The 22298-nt window shown below is 42.4% G+C and overlaps 1 protein-coding gene across 1 annotated transcript in view; it reads left to right on the top strand.

Moving 5' to 3' along the window:
- Adgra3 (adhesion G protein-coupled receptor A3) overlaps nt 1-22298 on the top strand; it is a 106169-nt gene that overhangs the window by 22185 nt on the left and 61686 nt on the right. The window contains exons 2-3 of the mRNA XM_027937299.3: nt 10524-10595; nt 20182-20253. Coding sequence (XP_027793100.3) covers nt 10524-10595; nt 20182-20253 — 144 coding nt within the window. The remainder of the gene's footprint in view (nt 1-10523; nt 10596-20181; nt 20254-22298) is intronic.

Below are 22298 nucleotides of genomic sequence, written 5' to 3'. Positions count from 1 at the left end.
CATTGCTCCTGTTTCTCCAAACTCTCTGCTCTGTGGCTCTCTTGCTGTGAAAATGATGGTTTCTGGAGAGTCAGATGTGTGTGCGCCCTCGTCCTAATCTGTTATTGGATATCACCTGTTTTGTTAAATGTCCATAATGTCTCAAAATGTTATAAGTTCGTGAACGTCAGCTGTGTATTAGCTGGAAGAGTCTAGCATGAAGGAGCAGGTGCGGTTGACCTTGTGAAAGGCAGCACAGTGCCCAGGCTCTGTTGGAATGGAAATGTCTCCTGATCCATCCTGAGATTTCCTAGTTGTGATGTTGAGCAGTTGCTTAGGGGCCTGCATTTAGTGCTTCACCAGACAAGTGCATATATATTCACCAAAAGCCTTTCCTTTTTCTCCTAGAAATGCCTGGGTGATTGACAGATAGGCATCCAGTGACTGAGAGATTAAGGACCTTATCCGGATCCTGAAGCCAGACACTGGTTGTTAAAAAATCAAGTTCAGGGGGCTCAGGGTGGCAGATGCCTGCTATCCCAGCTGTTCAGGAGGCTGAGGCAGTAGGATCTTAAGGTCAAAGCCAGCCTCGACAATTTAGCGAGGCCCTGTCTCCAAAAAAAAAATAGGTGGGGGAGTAGCAGGGGTGCTTTGGGTATATATATAGCCCAGTGGTCGATTGCTTGTGTCGTCGTGCAAGGTGAGGACATGGGTCAGTCCCCAGTGCCAAAAAAAAGAGAAGTTTCAAATTCAGGTGTTTTAGTTTTGTGTTCCCGTCTGTGCCCTTCATCATGGTGTTTTCATACTTAGTTATTCCTGGTGGAGGGCAGGGACTGAAAAAGTGACCCCCAAACAAGGAAAGTGGTTGGACTCTCCAGCCAGGAGCAGAACCCTATTCCTTCCCAGCCGGTCCCAGCGCCGCGCACCCTTTGCGTTTGTTGGGTGGAGATGGGCAGGATGGTGTCTGTGAACACCTGGTCCTGTTTTAACAGGCACCCTTGGGATAAAAAGAGAAAGATGACTGGGTTTCTTGTTGTCATCACGTATTTGTAAGGGGAAAGGTTTGCTTCTCTACCTAAAGGGGAAGAAATGGGCCGGAAACCAAGCCTCCCCTGCCCCAGTCATTTAATATACCTAGGAGAGGAAGGAGACCTCTTATTTTAGGGAATGACCCATTTACGACCCCCTCAGTGAACATCTATTGAGCCACGTTTGTTTATTTTTTCTCCTTTCCTTCCAAAATTCTGTCAAAAATGATAGAAGAAACATAAAAATATGAACAGACCCATAACGGGGCTGAAAAATGAGAGAAGGGCTGCAGCGGCCCAGAAGCATTGGGGACGCTGTGGAATAAATAAAGCAGATGGGATCAGATTGATGGTGAAACTGGGCAGCGAAAGGCTTACAGCCCAGGAGAGACAAAAGCAGGAATAAGTATAAAAATGAATTTTCTTAACAGCATCCTGGAAGAGTCCCAAGAATCAAAACTATAGGGAGTGGCAACAAAATTGGGTAATGAGAGTGCTCGGCCAGGAGTTAATAACCTTGAAACAGCTGCTCCTTCTGCTGCCCCAGTGGCTCAGCAGGGCTGGTGGTCAAGGTTGCTTCTGCAACAAAGCCATTTAGCGTGGTTTTAAATAAACCGGGCGGTTTGCCAAGGTGGAACACGGTGGATGACTGTCACAGGAAGAACTTGTAAGTCTCCCAGTGTCTCTGTGTCTCCATCTCCAGGGTTATGAGGATGCTGAACCTTGGCATAGAGGTTCACAAGTGCTCCGTCCGTTCACATGTGCCGAGGTCTCTGTAGCCACCAATACGGATCAGTCCAGCTCCCACATGTGTAAACAGCAGCAAACAACCAAGAAGGATTCTTAGTCATCTGAGAAGAAATCAACAGAATGAGGCAGTGTTAGGGGAGGTCAGCGGAAAGACAAAAATTAACAGGAAAGTTCTGATTCATCGTCTCAGATCCCAGAGAATCACAGAGCCCTGAGGCAGGAAGGGTACGTGGGAAGGCTGAGAGAGGAGGTCTAGAAGTTAGCCATCGGATGAAATGTTAAAAAGCTCCGGCTGGGGGTCAGTGCCTGGGATGAGGGCAAAATGGAAACAGCTCAGGACTTAGAAAATTAGTGGTCTGGAAAATTGAGCAGAGGATTTATTTGAAAATTCAAAGCAAAAGGATTAAGACGAGAATTATGAAGCAGAATTAAGAAATGTGGAGCCTAGATCTAAGAGACAGAGTATCAGCTGAAGAGCAGATGGAGCCGGAAAGGCAGGCTGAGGCATTCTCGGCTTCTCAGATGCCATCAGGGAGCCGGAGCCATAATTACTCTTAAGAGCTAGTTTCTCTAAAAGTGTGGATTTCTTTTTCCCACACCATGAAGTGCCACTTCTCCAGGCCCTCTGTCCACCCCCTGGCCTCTGATTTAGAGCTCTTAGTAGTCACTTAACCATTCATGATCTGCACAGTATCATGTGAACACAAAGCCTTTTCCAATTGTGTTTTGAAAATAATTTCAAACTTACGTGAAAGTTAAAAAAATGCAAATGATGGGTACAGAACCTCCTTAGTTGTTTTTTTAATCCAGATTTATCTGATTTGTCTGTTACTAACATTTTATCCCTTGATCAGTTGTCTTTTCTTACCTACACTTGCTGAAGATTTGAAATCATTTCCAAGTATGTTGCATGCATCATGATCCTACAGGGCTTTGTTTTAAAAATGATCTTGACTTTTTATTTGCATCTTTAGTCATAATACTATAATTTCCATGGCTCTGAAGCATATTAAGGTTTTGTTGGCATTTTTTTAACTTGGTTATTTCATGAGTGCCCCCCCCCCCCCCCCCCCCCCCCGCATTTGATTAATCACACATCATTAGTGGTTTAAGTGTTTTTCTTATAGGCAAGTTACCTGGGAACACAAGGAGAGATGCGCACTGCTTCGGTGATAATACTGGACCCTCCCCTCATCACCCAAGATGTTAAATTCTGAGAGACCTAACATTTCTCTGCCTTTAATTACACTGACTAGCTTACAGTATGCAATCTTCTATGGCGCAGCTTTTTATTGCAATGCTGTATCATAGTGAAACCTTAATGTATACACATTAAGCCATAATTAAGGATCCGAACTTAAAATGCAGCCAGTCTGTGTATGCCCCCAAGGACAGCTGCTGATAAATTCACAACTTCTTGCTTTTTCTGACAGCTGGACATTTCTTTTGGCATCAATTTTAAGATGGTCCTAATCTTAGAAGGGATGTAGAAAAAGTATCTCAGGACACTTTTATTGCACTGTTAAAAGAAAGAGAATGAGACATGTTTTGGTAGATTTTCAAAGAAAGTCCCGTAGCCGTGGAGAGAGGAAGGGAGGAGAGTGGCCTGGGATTCATACTTCTTCTCTGTACCACTGGAGGCCAATAAGTTACAGATGCTGTGTCATCCATCCTGGGGGAGGGATCTTTGAACATAGAAACTTAAACCCAGCCACATTTTCTATTCCATTAATTTATTGAACAGATGTTGTGAGCACCTTGTTGTTGGATCCTATGGGAACTTGGTCAGGGTAGAGACAGAGTGCAAGATATTTACTGGGGAAAATGAGCTAAAAAATAAAGGGAGAGGAAATAGAAGTAGGCATGGCAGCCTTCTTACTGGGGTGCAGGTCTAGCATCTGTGAAAGCAGAGGGGAAGGAAGGGCAGAGCGGTTGGAGAGGCCTCAGACCCCCATGCAACTGTGAGAAAGTTGGGCCAGCCCAATCGGAAGCACTGTGTGGAGAAGGCCCCCGCGATGTCTGCACTGGGCAGACATGGAGAATCTGTTCCCATGGTGGCTCCAGCCGCAAAGTCTGTGGCTTCTGCTTGGAAATTAAAAATGGAGGCAGATCCTCCAGACACCTGCAGCTGGGGGCTGTCAGCCCAGTGCTGTGCTTTTGTGAAAGATGGTCCCAAATAGCACACCTCCGCAGGCCGCCAGGTACCCTTGGAATTGTAATTCTGCTGCTTACTATGATTGGGAACCTGGGCAAGTTAACTTCTCTGGTTATGGAAAGGTTTGTTATTGTTTTGGAGAAAATAATCATGCCTTTGTCCCAGAATTCTTGTGAAGGATGAGTGAGTACTTCTGCACAAGGAGGAGTGGCTGCACGAGGACCCTCAGGTGTTCACCAGCATGTTTTTTTTTTTGTGGGGGTACAGCGATGGTCACATTGGAAAAGAGCTCTGCCGTTTGGGGATCTTGCCTTGCCACGGGAGACTGGGTGGGAATGCAGACACCTCAGAGTACTTTTCAGGTAATTTTTCAGAAGGGCTGATCAAGCAAATTGGATCCAGCAAAAGCAGAACACTTGTCGACATGCAGGAATAAAGCCTTCCACCTAGGATGCTTTTCTGTAAAAATGAATGAATGTTTGTATCGAATCAAGACAAGGACATGTTGGTGAATAAAGCAACTGATAACTTAAAAAATATTATATGATTGCCAATACCATCTGGAATTAAGTGTAAATTTATAATAAAGATCATTCAGGTCGATGAGGAGTTTTGAAATTCATTAGATACTCTCTTATTCTTACTTGCTGAGAAGAATTCATTTAGAAATTAGCACTTGGTTTGCATTTACCTGAAGACAGAATAAACTGGATGGAATAAAGCAGGAGTAGGCAAAGTGTGCTGCTAAGTGCCGGTTTGTAAATACTGTAGGCTCTACAGAGCCGTGCTTCTGTGGCTGCTGCCCAGCTGTGCCCTGGTAGCGTGAAGCAGATGCAGAGTCTACAAGTGGGTGCTTAAGGACTTGGAAATTTGAATTTCATACAACTTTCATGTGTCCCAGAATATTTTTCTGGATTTTCTTTCACCTATTTAAAAATGTAAAAACATAGTTGTAGAGGTCACCAGTTTTAAACAAACAGGTGGCTGGGTAGATGTGGACCGCCCTTGGACTAGAAACCTGAGAACATTGTGAGTCCCATAGTTTCATTAGTGGGATAAATGAAGCAAAGCACTAACAATTCATTTTTGAGGAGTTAACTTCCTGGTTTTAGCTTATTACAAGTGGCCCTAAAGATTTAGGATGTGTGCCAGTTGAGGTTCGTTAGTGACTCACCTTTTCAAAACCTAGCCTACATTTCTACATTTTTTTTGCACTTGATAGAAAAGGATGTAGCATATTATAGACTTATTATGTAGAATAATATGTTAAAATAAAAATCTTAACACATATCAATTCAGATTACTAGTTTGTATTATTTGAGCAAATCAGAAATGTCAATGGACAGAAACTTCTGACATGAGTGTGCATGCCTTGATCTTCCTGTAAATCCCTTAGGAGGTCCTTCTCCTTGCATGTGCCTTTCTCCGTGGGGCCTGTATGTGATCCCAAAGGACATCCTATTTTATAACTAGAAGAAAATCCCATAAAATCTTCTATTTCTGGATCTAAACTAAATGTTTAGTCACTAATTTTTACAAACTGTAGTGCAGTGGGTAATTTTGTTATATGAATATATGTAATTATAAAATAAGTAACATGTTAATATATTTTACCCAAGTGCAGGTGGGTGTTTAGGATAAATTACTAGAAGAGGAATTAGTAAAGCAAATATCATATGCATTGGTACTTTTACCTTCCTTTGTGATTGTGTTGATTCATAGCAAAATATCAGTGTCTGTTTTGTCTTGGAATATAAAATGTTATCACGTTTTTTCTTCCTCTGATGAGCAGTTTATGGCATCTTATTTTAATTTTTATTTGTATTCCATCATGATTGAGGAAGTATATTTCTTCATATGTTTATGATCTCTTGGTATTTACTTATTCACTTATTTTTAAGGAGACAGGGTCACCCTTTGTTGTCCAACCTGGCCTTGAACTCTTGGGCTCACGTGATTCTCCCGGCTTTAGCCTGCTGAGTTGCTGGGACAATAGGCCCATGTGCCTGGCCTAGTGTTTACTTTTATTGAACTATCTGTTCAGGGTCATTGCCAGATTTTCTATTGGGGATTTTTTAAAATTGATTTCTTTTAAAGTTCTTTATATATTTGGAAAATATTATTTCTTTGCTGTTGATGGGAGTTATATATATTTATCACTTATCTTTTAACATTTCTTATAGATTTAGAATAGCAAATAGTTTTAAAAATGTACTTCTTTTGGTACTAACGATTGAACCCAGGGATGCTTTACCACTGAGACACATCTTTAGCGGCTTTTAATTTTTTATTTTGAAACGGGGCCTCCATAGTTGCTGAGGCTAGTCTTGAATTTGTGATTCTCCTGTCTTAGCCTCCCAAGTCACTGGGATTACAGGCCTTCATCACTGCTCCCAGCTCTACATTGACATATTTACTCCTTTCCTTAGTTCTGCAAGAGCCTTAGCTAATATGACTTCGGATTCTGCCTGCCTTGTGTTTTCAAGTTTTTATAAGTCGGACTTGATCTTCACGTAGTCTTCTCTCCTACTTGTCTAGGATATTTGTCACACTGGGTTTAGGGCCTGTTGTAATCCTGGACGATCTCATCTCTAGATCTTAATTCTGTCTGCAGATGTTTAGAAGCAACCTCTTTCTAAATAAGGTCAGCTTTGTAGGGGGAGGTGGCCACCTAAGTCCATCCCACTGGAACCATTCAACCTGCTACCATAAGCCTATGTGATTACTTGTCTGTTTTTTTCCCTTTAGCAGTTGGTGTCACAAGTTATAATCCTAATGTTGATTCGAATGGTTAATGCTGTTGAAATTTAATTTCAAATTCCCCTCAAAAGGAAAGTTGTTTTGTGACTTCTACCATACGGAGAGTGTGGGTTCTGGTAACAGCTTTCCAGGTTTCATTCCATCCCGGGGCTTGGAATAGCAAGCAACTGAGAATACCTAAGATCTCATTTTTATTTTTTTTGTCCCATAAAATTATGATTTTTTTTAAAAGATTTGCATTAAATCTTTATACTCCTTTTTTCACTTTCTAGTCAGTGTACGTGATGTATGGTACTAACCTGATGCTCTGTTAGATGGTAGCAGTGGACGACAGACTTCCCCTCTGGTCTCTGAGTTCGAGAGGTGGAGCCTGAACAGCATCTCTGCTCACTGTGTATAGATCATGTGGCGTTAACATCGTCGTCGTCGTCAGTGTAGAACAGAAGTGGTTTAGACAAGCTTTATAACTTTGGTCAATTTTATATTTTTCATTTAGTTACCTCCTAGAAAGTTTGAAGTTTCAGAGATGTCAGCAAAAATATTGATTATGAATGGGTTTTAGGTTGATAATGATATGTGGTATTATGCCTTTGCTAGTTCCACAATCCCTCGTTTCAAAATTGAGTATAAAAGCTGTCTGCAGAGTAGATTTATTCATACCGATCCTGTTTTCCTGCACAAAATCCTTAAACACATTGGGTAATGTGTAGACTAAATAGATTAACTTGAGGTCGTAAACTATATTTTTGAGGTTACAGTTATAACTTTTTAAGTGTGATGAAATGTCTTCCTTTTTACTCTCTCCTCGATAAAACCTATCATTTATTGTACTGCAGCCTTTATGACTGAGCACATGACAGTCCCTTTGTGGAAGCAGTACTGAGTCGTAGCACACGCAGTCCAGTCACCAACCACCCTGACAGTTGTTTTACAAGCTACTTCCATATTGGAGTTCCATTCTTCACCCAGAAATGGGATGCTGATGTCACCGAACTGGGGAGTTGTGTGCTTTTCTTTTTGTTTCTTTGTTTTTGGTTATTGGGTATAAATCCTCAGTCCCTGTGAAGCTCAACTGCTTTGCTTATTAAAATGTGAATGATTATAGAAAGTTAAAAGGTGCTGGGGTTCTGGGTAATCATTCTAGTCTAATATATTTCTGTCTTAAAGGTGGAGTCCTCCTACAAGAGGGGAGTGACTGTCACAGATGGAGTGGTTTGTCCTAGTGGGGTCTCTGTTAGAACCCCGCCTTCAAAGGCGCCACTGTCTTCTGCACCGCCCTTGGTGCCTGTTATGTTGCCAGCGTCACTCGCTACGTGAACTCTTTAAAGGATAAATTAGTAAGTGTGACTCTTCAATCTCAAAATGTAAAGTAGTTCCTTCAGATTTTATTTCTAAGATATACTCAGAATTGGCTCAGTTTCAAGCTGTGCTTAGTTATTAAGGTTCTTATGTTTATCATCAAGAGAAAATTATTTTGAAAATAAGAGTCTCATTCTAGATATTTCAAAAGTTACTGCAAGATTGTAAAGAATAAAGAGGAAGTGAATGAAAACCTCATCACTAGGATAGTGATCATTTTGATGTATTTTCTTCCTGGTGTGTGTGTGTGTGTGTGAGTGACTGATTGTGTGTGCATACATTCTTTTCAATCAATGGTATTAATTTAATTTTCTTCTCCAAATTTTCTTTTTTGAAAGACTAATTTTTATGGATGCATAAAATTTTGTCGTTTAATTATATCTTAATTAATTTAATTCTTTCTCTGGTCCCTGACCTCCTTGGTAGACGGTAGTGTTTGTCCAAAAGGAGTTGTATATACCTTTTGTCAGATTTGGTGACTGTTAGCTTGAGGTCAGTCCTGTCCAGGAAGATAGGTGGAGGTACTTGGTGTGCTCTTCCAGGCTGCTGAGAGATCCTGTCTCTCAAGTGACTGTTGTAGCCATGCATCTCAGTTTGCTTTTCCCAGGCCAACCTTTCTTTAAAAAAAAAAAACCCAAAACCAAAAAACAAAAAAAAAAACCTTTGACATTTCTATTAAAGAAAATGCTGTTGTATTTAAAACATTTTTTTTAACAGATATACAAAGACATAAAAGTTGTATGAAGTAATGGGGTACCATTTGTTGTTCAATACATGTGTATGTTGCATGGTGTTTAAATCTGGTTAAACATACTTATCTGTGTAAACATTTATCAGTTCTGTTGAGTAAAAACTTTCAAATTCCTTTCTTCTGGCTTTTTGGAATATACAGTACATAATTGTTATCTGCAGTCACCACACTGTGCAACAGTACCCCAGAGCTTCTTGCTGTGTCTTAACTGTAACTTGGTACCTGCTGATTATACTTCCCCAGCCCTCCTCCCCTGCTGTATTTTGGTTGGAATGCTTTTGAAGCCTTATCCTTGCTTTAGTAGCTGCTTTGGGGAGGGATAGAATACCGCATAGTGTAATATACTTTGATTGCAAGATGCACCTTGACTGCATGAGCCCTGGAATGAAGAATGATGTATCTTAAAACCAGGGCGCCCAGATATGAAGCTTACTCATTGGGGTTGTACTGTTTTTTTCTGACCCACTTTCTGGGGTTTGTGAGGCAGATTCTGTTCTTCCCATTTCATAAAATTTCATAAGAGGGAACTCTTAGAGAGCTGGCATGGGTTGCCTGGGATCAACATAACTTGAATGACAGGTAGGCTTCACTTGAGGAATTTCTAGTCACTCCACAAGAAAGCTCTGGATAGCAATCTCATGGCAGGGATTGTTTTTTTTTTTTTTTTTTTTTTTTTAAATCCTATTTTTATTAAAGAAAAATTAAATGTCACCTGGCCACTTTTGTTTGTTTCAGTAGGAAAAAAAAAAAAGTCTAAATGAAAAAAATCCAACTCTATTTTTTAGACAAAATAAAACAAATACCTGAAGTCTCATGTGCCTTTGTGTGCATATGTGGCTGTTGTGTTGTAGTGCTGTGAGGCTACTCCTGAGAGTTATGAGACACCAGTGTGATGAAGAATTTCTGCCCCAATGTCTATGGCGTCTTGACCATCCCTGGTGTATATCGAAGACCATGGGATTTGGAGTAGGAATTGCATGGGCTCAGAGAGCGGCTCTGCCATCTGCTAATGGAATCTGGACCGTTTACTTAACTCTCAACTTGATTTTTTTTCATTCATTATCCTTACCTTGATGTCCCCCCTGCCCCAAATCTGGTAGCTTCAGCATTTTCACCTTCTTCGCAAGCACTCTGTGTTGATCCTCAGGCTGCAGAAGTTACATAGAGTTCCAGAGCCCGGAGAGGAAGCGAGGTGGTGGTGTCCACCGAGTCTCTCTCAGGACAGTCCTGCAGGGGGAGTGGCTGAGCACTGATGGAAAGCAGGATCACGCACAGCACATTTGTTGTTGAAATAGAAACAATATTCAGCATTATAGAAATGAAATCCAGAAAGTACTTTATTTCTTTGTAAGGTCAATATTTTGTTGATCACATGTTGTGCGTACATTTTTCTGCCAAGTTTCCAATTTTAAAACAAATGTGCACCTTTCATGTATGGATTGACTACATTAGTGCGCATGCCATCTTCTCTCCTAATATCGAGCTTAGAGTTACTTGTGTGTTGATTTTTCTCTCTTTTCATTTTCAGGTTTTGGTTACGTGTGACAGGAATGATTTAAGCTGTGATGAGATGTATGAATGAGTTATTTTGGCACAGAAGCCCCCTTATTCTTGTTCATCTGGGTGTAGTAGATGATTTCTGAGAATTCCCTCGTAGGTTTAAACTGAACAGGTGGAATTACTTTGATACTGATGGTGTATCCTGAACAACTTATATTTTTCTTTCTTGTAATTTTTTTAGGATTCTGAGCAACAATAAAATATCTGAGCTGAAGAATGGCTCGTTTTCCGGGTTAAGTCTCCTTGAAAGATTGTGAGTATTCCTTCATTATCATTTCTTTCTCTCTTAAAAAAATATTTATGTTTTAGTTGTTGATGAACCTTTATTTATTTTTATGTGGTGCTGAGGATCAAACCCAGTGCCTCACACATGCTAGACAAGTGGTTTACCACTGAGCCACAACCCCTGCCTATCATTTCTTCTTCTTTTATTTAATACATTTTCATTGTGAACATGTTGCCAAAGTCCCAGGCATTCAGAACAAAAGGTGAATTTTCCCAGCATTTTATCATGCAAAATTTCAGGACTTGAATTTTTAAAACAAAATAATTACTTAGAGGGAGGCACACCTACTGAAAGGGTGAAATAGTAACAGATGTGGACTTTGTGAGCCATAGGCTTGTCACAGCCCTGCCACTCAAGTCGTAAAGCAGTCATAGACAAAAAGTAGGTCACTACAAAGAGGTGCTGTGTAAGACAGGATGGCAATAATAATAAATTGACCTGAATGTCTTCCTGTAAAACTATTTGCAGAACACACCATGGACTGTTGTGGACTGACCATTGGCTTAAAGCATGGATAGAATTTTGAAGTTCTGTATCATGGAATGCATATGTTTTATAATTTGAATTTCAGAAAATCAAGGAAAAACTAGAATATTCTGATATCTTTGAACAAAATATTTGCTTGGAAGTTGCCTAGTTTTGCTGATGATCTGATGTGTTTTAAATAGCACTCATTTTTTTGCTTTGGTAAATTTTAGGCAATGGATATTTAATTTGCTTGTGTTCTCAGTGTGATTCCAGGATACTGTTTCAAATTCCCCTGTTACTCATGCACTTAGCATTAAATTTCAAAGTGCATGAGGGAGCCACACTGAGTGTCTCCGTTTCTGTGAAGCATCACTGTCGTTTTTCTTAATTCTCCTTGCTCTGCCTCACTCTGCTTCTCTCTGAGGCCTTACCTGTGACTGTTTTACCTGGGGCTTCTGTGCTTGGACTCCCACAGGACTTCGTTGCCTAGATCACTGATGTGTATTTTCTTTTTTGGTACTGGGGATTGAACCCAGGGGCACCTTGCCACTGACCTGCATCCCCAGACTTGTTTATTTTTTATTTTGAGACAGAGTCTTGCTAAGTTGCTGAGGCTGGCCTCAAACTTTGGATGCTCTTGCCTTAGCTTCCTGACTTGCTGGGATGACAGGTGTGTACTACCACGCCCGGCACTGTTTTTTAAGTTTTTAAGTGCATAGTGCTCAGTGTTCTTTATCTTTTCGTGTATGTCTTTTTCTCTTTCTGTTTTTTGGATCAGATCTCTTTAATTAGGTTTTATATATACTTATATGTGTACACATGTATGTAGCACTACGTCCTTATTTATACACACATGCATATACTTCATAGGCCCACGTGTGTGTGTGTGTGTGTGTGTGTGTGTAAACACATACACAACCACTCATATATAAATACTCTAAAACATTCTTGGCATGACAGTACTTAATTTTCAGAATTTTATTTTCTATTTTAATTTAATAATTCTGCTTGTACTCCTTGGGAGCCTCTTGAGGATGCTGGTTATACCCTCAGCTCCATGTCTGTCCATGCTAAGAGCAGCCTGTTAATAGAGCACATTCCATGGCTCCTGGTTCAGGAGTGGGCATTTGAGCCAACTTGACTGAGTTCAGATGTGCTTGGATCTTTTGGAAGGGAATTACCTCTCTGCCACCAGGAAGATGTGGTACAGGAGCCATCTGCTGCTAGTGTGGGCTGGGTCCAGCATGTTAAAATCCCTGGGGAAGGCCAACAGGTTTCCAGTGGGAAGCCCTGGGGGACCCTTCTGAAACATGACACTGCTTACCAGAGGCCATACATTCCTGCCATGTGTTTACTCCTTGCAAAGAAGTTCTAGGTAACTATCCCAGCATGTAGCACACTGCCAGGCATTCAGCATAGCTCAGCTGATGATTGGTGTGGTCCTCCCTTTCCAGAGGGGAGGTGACAGACACCCTCAGGTAGAAATAGCTGTCATATTTAGAAACACACTTCGTGGGCTCCATGTGGTTATTCATGTGCACCTAGGAAGTGTAGCCAGCATGGCCAGTGTTCTGTGCTGTGATGTGCATTGCTGCTCCTCTTAAATTCATTTCTTAATTTCCTTTCTCTTTGACCTTATTTTCAACTTTTTGTTGATGATAAATCTCTACATTTTGGGTGATATTAAGAGCGCGTGCGCCCCCCCCCCCCCCCCCCCCCCCCACACACACACACAGACTGTGAAGGACTCTGGTTAGTGGGAGCTTCAGCCCAAAGCCCCAGTGCTGGATCTGGACAGGGTCCTCCTGGGTTGAAGAACACCTATACCTGTGCAGCCCCTACCCTCAGCACTTTTTCAAGCACTTAGGGTCCCAGACCTGAGTCTTGGCCTTAGTGTTGCAGTGTGAGGGTGGCCAGGCATGCCCAGGTGAGACCAAATGTCCGCACTGCCTTTGTGGGAGAACAGCCCCTTCAGAAGGAAAGAAAAAGGGGTGGTACGGCTGGGCTCTTACTGCTCTGGCTCTGAGGAGCCCAGACATCTCCTGTGTCCTTAGTCCTCCAGAGGACAGATTTACTTCTTCAGCAGTCACCATCCTGTGCATCTCTCCCTGGGTCTTCCTAGTGGGAGTCTGGGCTCCAGTACTTGAGAGGAACCACTCTCCTGCCCTTTCCTTGCTTTCAGTTGCCCTCAGCGGTCAGTTGATAGCAGAGGGTGATAAAGGCCCCGACTCCCTCACCTCTCATGTGGGGCCACACCGATGTGTGCTCTGCATCGTCTTCCAGAGTCCCCAGGGGATTGAGGCTGACCACGGTGGCACCTGCAGCGGCACACCTTTTATTGGCTCCTGTCTCCTCTTTATTCCGTGCGCTTTTCTGGTACATCCTGGGATCTCCCCCTGAATAGAGCCACTGCGTTTACAACCTTAATGAGGAGAACCTAGGAGATACAGCCAGCCAAACACAATGATTGCACTTCAGCTTTGGCTAGTTGGAGACCCCCAATAAATGAGAATGATTTAACCAAGTAACTTGAAGATATGGCAGAATATGATATGGTGTAAAGGATGTTTAGTAGAACAAGGAATTACTCAAACCGGAGTCAGAACTTCAAAGCTGTGAACATAAAATTAATGGAACCAAGACAATAGGAGTTGAGTGTAACAGAGTGGGGCCGGGAGGGAGGGGTGGGCCAGCCTAGCTGACCTAGCAGACATGCCCAAGATTGAGGGAATCCAGACACCAGGCTATCCTTGGCAGTTCCTTTGGGTTGAAGGTCAGACTTACAGAGTTCACCCTGTCTCTCCTTTTTTAGACTTTAAAAAACGAGAATTTTACCTACGTTGTGCATCCATTCATTCATCTACTTGTCTGTGTCCCTCCCTCCCCCTCCCTTCTTCTACCTTTTCCTTTTGATGTAGCATTATTCTCGTATTGTCTTATGTACTTAGTTATCAATATTTAACAACATGCTTCCCGCAGACACTGGAACACTGATGTTAAGATTGCCTACTGATCCAGGTGTGTGACTCCCCAAAGTTAACTCTACCCCAAGGGATGGGTTGAGGCCACCAAGGTAATTCAGCATCTCTCTTACAGACTTAATCATAGCTAAGAAATGAGGGGCAGCTTGCTGTGGGCTTTGGGGAAAGATTATATAGCTTCTGTGGCGATAGGAGAAGAAAGTCTGTTCTTTTCCATTCCTTTGTGTGGAGGGAGCTGGGGGGCTGGATATCTTTTGGCTTTAGGCAGTCACCTGCCAAGAATAATGGACCTAAGAGGTGGGTGGGATCTGCTGCCAACTTAGCTCTCCTCCTCTGGTTCCTGTAATGCCAGAGCTTTGTTCTCTTGATTATTGAAGACTTTTGAGTTGAGTGTTCTTATACAAGACGCATCCTAAAGGAGTCCCTGCTTTTACCAGGAGCTATTAAAATAGTCCTTTAATGCTGTTAAAGCAGTTCTTTGTGCTTCTTTTCACTTAGGTTTTAATGATCCATTGTATTCAGACTTAGTTCTGTTTTCTAAGGTTAGACTCATGTTTACTAGGGATGCTGTAGGTTGGTGGGGGAAGGGAAATGTTAAATGAGAGAATATGACTATAAATATCTCTTGGCAATGGCTGATTAATATGGCTATTATTAAATATTATGTAATATGTCAAGAATTTTTTATTATTAAAGAAAAAGTGTATCTTTAAATCATATTACGGCACTCAGTTATTCATGAGAGGTATTTGGTAGAAACACATGCAGTTCATCATTGGCCACAAATTTATGTACTGCTTTAGCTAAATCAGTTCCTCTTGTAGACGCTATTTAAAATCTGAAAAGGGAAACTTATGTTTTAAAAAAATGGAACTGACATTATATATTTCTATTTCCAGAGCTTTTCAGCTTATGCAAAACAAGTCAAAACCATATGGGTTGAATTTTCTCATAAAAATCATTTTCTTTCTTTGATGTGTGTGGTTGGGGTCAGGTAGGGAGGGGGAGATAGGAACTAATAAGTGGGCTGATGATAGACTGCACTTCCTGGGACTAACCTCAAAATCTGGAACTGTTAAAGTTGGGGATAAAAATACATTTTTGATGAAAAATTTCAAACACAGAAAAATGGAAAAGACAAAACCGTAATTTCCCATATAAGAGATTCTCTTCTCATATTTAGCAGTTCAGTATTTAGTAACTGCCATTGTTTATTCTCCTGTTGGAGTATACCAACATGCCCACGTGTGTGCTGAATTATTTGATGGTCAGTTGCAGAGATCATGGCACTGTTTTTACTGAGAATGTAAATGATTATGAAAGAGATGATATTCTCTACATGTTGTGTCTTTATAAATAACCTAGTGATTTTGTGGCTAACCATAATTCACTAAAAATATTTTTATAGTAAAGGTTAGTTGACATGATTTTGTCTCAGCCAGAGTTTATTTTTTTCTCCTGTTTATCCATCTGTCCACTTGCTATGTATCAGATGTCTCCCTCTCACTGGGCACAGCAGACCTTGGTCTTGTGGAACTTGGGCTCTGTTGGTAAAGACATTTAACAGCCCAGTATAGCATGGTGAGGCCTGTTGGGGGGCGGAGGGCATCGTTATTTAGAGGCATATTTCTGGAGGAAGGAATGGTGTTTAATCCAAGTCTCACGAGTGAGTAGGAGTGAGTCAAGTAGAAGAACTGTGGGGTCAGGGAGATTAAGGTATGTGTTAAGGAGGGGATGCCCCAAGTGTGAATGTCTCAAGGTGAGAGAAGATGAGCCACACTGCCTGCCCGCTTGCTGTCTTGCCTTTCCTTCTTTCCAGTGCTAGGGATGGAACCCAGGGCCTCAAGCATGCTAGATATGCACTCTACCATCGAGCTACATGAACCCTGGCCCAAAAATGGTCCTTTCTGGAAGTATCTTGGACTGTGACTGGCACATGCGAAGAGAGAAGGATGGAGGAGTGAGTGGAAGGGAGGTGCTGGGGCAGGATGGGAGGTGAGAGTTGGAGTGGGAACGATGGGTGAGGCCAGGGCCGGGGACAGCCTTGTGGGTACTTAAGCCTTTGACCTTTCTTCTGAGGTGGCAGCTTTTGGAGGTTTCAGCTAGAGCAGAGCCACAGTCAGGTTCACGTTGAGAAAGACCTCCTTAGGTGGAGAGGGGCTGCTGGGAGAGTGGCATGTCACCTGGGTTAGGGTAAAGGGAGAGGATGGAAGGGGGTGACGATGCAGCATTATTACTTTGTATAATAATTTCTTTTTTAGCTTTTTTTTTTAAAAACATACTGAGAAATTAGAAGAATTTTACCTTCCTCAGTCCCACTTCTGGTTAGCTCTTTAGTGCATGTGCTTTAGCTATTTTCCTGTTGCTCTAGGTAAAAATTTACTTAGTTCCTTTAATACCTTTCCACTATATCGGTCCAAGATATATTAAATCCTGTCCACTTACTAACGTCAGATCTTGGCCAAAATTTTTAATCTTTCAGCACAGAATTTCCTCATCTGAAATAAGGATACTACCTCGTAGGGTGATTGTGAGGTGATTGATGTGTGTGGTTGGGGTCAGGTAGGGAGGGGGAGATAGGAACATCATGGCATGATGAGTGACAGACATCAGCTCACTGGATTTAGTGGTTTTTCCACATGAGGAGCCCAGGGTTAGAGCTGGGTTTCAGGCATGGCCTGATCCAAGGCTTCCTGTCTGTTGAGGTCATGTTATAGGCTCTTTTGTCTTTGTAGCCAGAGGCCACTGATGGCCGCAGGCTCACATCCTTTCATCCTTTAATGTGGGAATGGCAGTCCCACCTCTGGTCAGACTAGGCTATTGTAATCATGCCAGTTTAAAACTTGTGCATTTGAAAGATCCGGACAATGTTGATTAAGAGCCACATATGGAAAAATTTGAGGTATATTCTGTGCCATTTGGAGAAGTAGGGGTGCATCTCCCTAATCAAGAGAAGGCTATCAGCATTAAACAGAGCCCCTAGACCTGTGCGCAGTGACCACCTTCCATACTCAGCAGCCGTCCTTAGTGCTGTCATTGTTGTATTCTGGAATTTTTCATAGGTGCTACCGTTTTCCATCTCTATCTAGCCTCAAATTTTTAAAAATTTCCATTGACTCTGGTTTGTTCCTCTGCTTTTTGCCCTAGAATGAAATGGACAGTCTCCGGCAGCTCTGCATTGGGTGTCAGTACTTGTCCGGGTACCGGCAGGGTCACAGGACCAGCCAGTGTGAGCAGCTGTTGCCCTGGAGCAGGTTCTGAGATGAGGTGGGGATTCAGCCAGTTAGTTTGGGAGCCAGACAGTGAGGAGGAAGGACAATGCTGGTGCTCTGCTGAGCTGGTCTGCAGCAGGCTCCCTGGACTTGGAGGGAGCCTTGAGGAGCAGGCTCAGACCACCCAGCCTGTAGCTGGGATATTGTCCCTGTCATCTCCCTTCCCAGGCCTGTTGCCACCCTCCATCTCTGATCTTCATGGGTAGATTCTCAGGAGGTGGCAAAAGAAAGCCATAGTGGACGGTTGCATATACAGGGACCACTGTCCACTGCCGTGGCTCCCTGGGCCCTAAGGCAGGTACTTAGGATAAGGGATCCCCTGGGCTGGGGCACACAGGAAACTTCATCTCTGCATGATTTTCCTTTTCAGTTCAAATTGCTAAACCAGGGACCATCTTCTTACTCACAGTTAAGAGCTTAAAATTTGATTGGAAATATAGAGAGAAGTGTAGGAATTGAATTCACTGACAATCTTCTAAGACTTTATTATTGTCCAAATATGTTTTGGGAAGCTTCCTAACCTTTTCTGATATTTTTAGTTAATTACTTTGTTTTCTTTCCTTTTTTCTTTTTTTTTTTTTTAAGGAAATACCGTAGAGCCTGGAGGGAAACCTCCTTCTCTGACCCTAAGTCAAGGTAGCTGCTAATGTTTAGAATATTCTTGTGAAACATACAATCTGGATTCTGGTCAATGAAAAACTTCATAACAGCAATCAGATTGGTTTTATGTCTGTGTTCAATGATTATTTCCTTTTTAAAAGAAGTGCGGTTTAGTTGTATTTAGAAAATCCTGACTCTGATGAGCCAGGGAGATGGTGGCATTGCAGTCCTGATCCTGGCTCCTGAGGAAGGGGCACAGGATGTGGTTAGAAGCAGGTAGACGGGGCTTGGAGGCTGGGGTTCTCTGGAGGCCATGTGGATCACAGGAGTCAACAGGGCATTATCCCAGAGAAGCAGTCTTGCAACCTCGAGTGGGTCTCTGTCCCCATGTAGTAAGCAGGCTGGGCAGTGTGGTGAGCCACAGGACAATGGCTTGTCAAGAATGCTGGGCTCACAGGAAATGAGTAACTCCTGCCACCAGGCAGAGGGTAGCCTCATCAGAAAGTTTTTGTGAATTTTCCGGGAAGCCTATCCAGAAGATGACCCCAGTGTTGCAACTTCTACTGTATTGATAGTTAAGTAACCAATATGTTATAAATTGGGCCATATAACGGTTTTCATGAGCTGGTGTGGCACTGGAGCCGGAGGGAGGAGACCCCACTGTGCTCTCTGCAGTAAGGCTTTCATGGAATCCTTTTCCTTAGCACGAGTAGAGAAAGGAGTCCTGATGCTTTCTGAACTGCAAGGCCTGAGATGGCAAACTGAGGATCTCCGAGTAGTTTAGACTGTCGGGACACGGGCTGGTCTGTCCACGACGGAGCAGTCGTTATTAAAGATCCCCCAGACACAGGTCCCTCATTATGAAAACGGGTAGCACCAAGGTCCTGGGTCTGTTTCTGGGGAAGCCTTTAAATCTCAGCTGAAGTACGTAAGGGACTTGGGAACCCCAGAGGCACCTGCTGTCCTGGCTGGTGTTGATCTTCCTCTGTACACCTGTGGTATTCACTGATGGTGTGGACAGGTGACATAGGAAGCCCAAACCTGGCATGTGAGGAAGGGGCCGGTTGGCATTGTTAGGTCAAGACTTCTGGGAAAGAGCAGCAGGAAAAAGTGTCTGCATATGGTCTGGCTTCAGGCCCAGATGGTGTCTGGAAGCCATTCTGACTTGGCCATCAAGGTTGTGTCCTGACTAGTAGCCTCACCTCAGAGTGTCTGGAATAACTTCAGTGTGGTCCAGCCATGGCAGGAGTGTGGTCCCAGGAAATGGATGATATCTGACTTCTAAGCAGGAGTCTAGCTGAGGGTCTCCATCTGAGCCTGGGTACTGGGTAGATAGTAGCAACTGCCTCAGCCTGCTGCCCACAGCCCCACCCGAGAGAGATGTACTGAGACACTGCTGCCCCCAGTGGTAGGGCCCTGGCATGGGTGTGCAGTAGTGTGCTTGAGAAGGATGAGTGTGTCAACTGTGACTGCTGTGGGTGCCCAGGAGATAAGGCCTTCTGCATCTTTGTTTTGAGCTACATAGTGTGATTTTTACTTATTCCTCAAAAGTTTTTCATATTGGGAAATGAACCCAGGAGTATTCTACCTCTGAGTTACCTCCCCAGTCCTTCTAAAAATTTATTTTCAGGCAGAGTCTTGCTGAGTTGCCCAGGCTGGCCTCAATCAAGGTGGTGACCCATCTCACCCTCATGAGGAGCTGGGATTCCAGGTTTGCACCACTGTGCCCAGCTTTACATATCGTGATTTATTGCATATCTTTTTGTATCTTCACTTTATAGAAAACCTAACTATGGAAGCCCAAGAAGAAAATAAGTGTGAAGAGCTAAGTGACATGAATTTTGGATTGGGTATTTAAAAAAAACTCAATTTAATGATGTTTGTCATAAATCCAGTAACTAGTATACTTTGATAACCAAATTAGATCATACTAAGAAAACGATTTTTTATGGTTATAGTTTAGTGATGATTTAGATTTGAATAATGGGAGGACCATGTCCCTTTTAAGACATATGCCTTTCTTCCTGTGTTGACTGAAACAAAAGGCTTTGGAGCCAGGTTTTTCAAATTTGAATTCTCACTGTCACTGCTGTCACTTGGCTTAATGTTTCTGGCTTCCATTTCCTCATGTCGCTGCTGTTAGTGTTGCTTTCTGTGCAGCAGGTAAGTGTAGTTGCCTGAATATTTTTGACAGTGTCGATCTGTGAGTTACATTTATTTTGTTTTTCACAGGGATCTCCGGAACAATCTGATAAGCAGTATAGATCCAGGTGCCTTTTGGGGACTGTCATCACTAAAAAGATTGTGAGTATTTGAATTGCTCACTTACGAGTTTGGAGTTGTGTATCTCATAAGCAGCTGTTAATTGACTTTACCATGATAGAAAGTAAATGATGAGTAATTTCTAGAGGCTCACCTGGCCAGGTCCCCGATCATAGAACAGATAGTATTTAATATGTGTAGTTTAGGAGGAGGTTAATTTGCACAGGTATGATATGTTTGGTGGTAGGTAGTTGTGTCTTCTGTATGCTAATAAAATCATTAATGTGGCCGCTCTGTGGGTTGACATAATCTATAGATGAATTTCAAGTTATGACTCTATTCAAACTGTCTGTAAATCAAGGCGCCTTTCTATAATGATGTGAAATGTTGCGGATTTCATGTATTTTTTTAATCTATGTATTATTATTTCAAATTCTAAAGTCTAGTTGTTGTACCTTCCAAAGCTAAACAACCCCTTTCTTCTTTGGGTTCTTTTTGTAGTTGCTCACTTTTGAGATGTGACTGCTGAGATTGTCCTGCCATCCTGCATTTCTTCCAAAAACAGTTGTTGTTCACTAGCTGCTTCCCAGGTTCTGACTTCTCCAGAAAAGCTGTCAGACTCTTGAGAGAAAATATATAGTGTAGGGGAAGAACAGTAACTTTTTTTTTCTCTACTTTGTAAGTTCTCATCTCGGACTCATCTAACAAAGATTCATAAGAGAAAAACAGAGGTTTATTAGCATGTGTATTTCCTTATACACAAGGGAGAAAACCTAGGAAAAGAGTGTGTCAAAGGGGTGGTTCAGAACTGTCAGATGGAACATCTTCAGCAGGGAGCAATACAGTTTTAGAGAAGTAACAGGACAAAGGATAAGCACCTTGAGTCTCTTGGGGCAGCAATTTGTGGGAAGGCAAATATATGGGAAATGAATAGTAGATAAAGTCTAATTAGTAATGTTTGCTGTATAGAGTCCTCTGGTGCTTCCTAGGCTGATAAGGCTCCAGAACCCTCTAGAGGCCGGGCTTTGTCCTTCCTAGAGGAGATGGAGGGACACCTTTGCAACTTATGTCCTGCTTTTAGTTGAACAAGGAGAACACAGAGACTTTCCTTCTATGTTTTTTTCTTATGTTTCCTCTCAGTTGCCATCACCTCAAATCATTCTTGTGCTATTTTCCCAGGTTTTTTTTTTTTTTAATTACTACTTTGTGTGTGTGTACAGCATGGAGATTGAACCCTAGGGCCTTCTGCATGCTAGGCAAGAGCTATGCACTGAGCTATAGGTATAGCCCCCAAATTACTACTTATGCAAATAAGATATCTTTCATCTAAGACATAGATATAGCTTTTCCCCCTTTTCTCTCTGTTTGGCAGTCTTGTTTGGAATTCTGTAAGATTAACAGTAGCAGGAGTTAAATGATTTCTTTTCAGCCTGCAAAATTATTTAAATTTTAATCAGGTCTGTAGTGGGGAGCTTTTATTACCATAGCTCTTACTGGGGTGAGTAGTGGCTCATTGTTTGTATCTGCCTTTGCCTACTCTAAGTAGAAGCCTAAGGAAGTCTGAAGGAGGGATTGCTACCAGTTTTCTTATTTTCTGTTCATTCTGTACTTGTATTATTTTGTAGTTAAGGCTTTTTAATGAAACCAGTAAAAAATTGGCCTGGCCTGTCTAGGGTAGGTCAGTATTGTTACCAGAGACCAGGGTTAAGGAGTCAGAGTGTGAGAAGCACTGGATACTAGGTGGGCATCAACATGGTAGCAGGTCAAGCTATGTATGGAGCTCAGTAAAAGTAGTATCAGCCGGGTACAGCAGCATCACCAAGGCCGTGGCAAGGCAGGGATCCAGGTGAGTTGAGTTCAACAAAAATTCACCAAGTCCATCTTTTGCACCCCACAGCGGGCTGGGCTCCAGGGGTACCAGGTGAGTCAGGGAGTGTAGCGGAATCATAAGAACCCAGAGCGCGGATGTGGACATGGCATCTATTCACAGAGGCTGAGCAGGAGTCTTGGGGGTTATTAAGACTCCATCATACAGACGCAGGCAGGGGTGCCGAACATGGTCCTAAATAGGTGACACAACCAGATAG

The sequence above is a fragment of the Marmota flaviventris genome, chromosome 7 (genome assembly GCF_047511675.1).
Source record: "Marmota flaviventris isolate mMarFla1 chromosome 7, mMarFla1.hap1, whole genome shotgun sequence".
NCBI classification, from domain to species: domain Eukaryota; kingdom Metazoa; phylum Chordata; class Mammalia; order Rodentia; family Sciuridae; genus Marmota; species Marmota flaviventris.
This window is presented reverse-complemented; position numbering and strand designations above follow the sequence as displayed.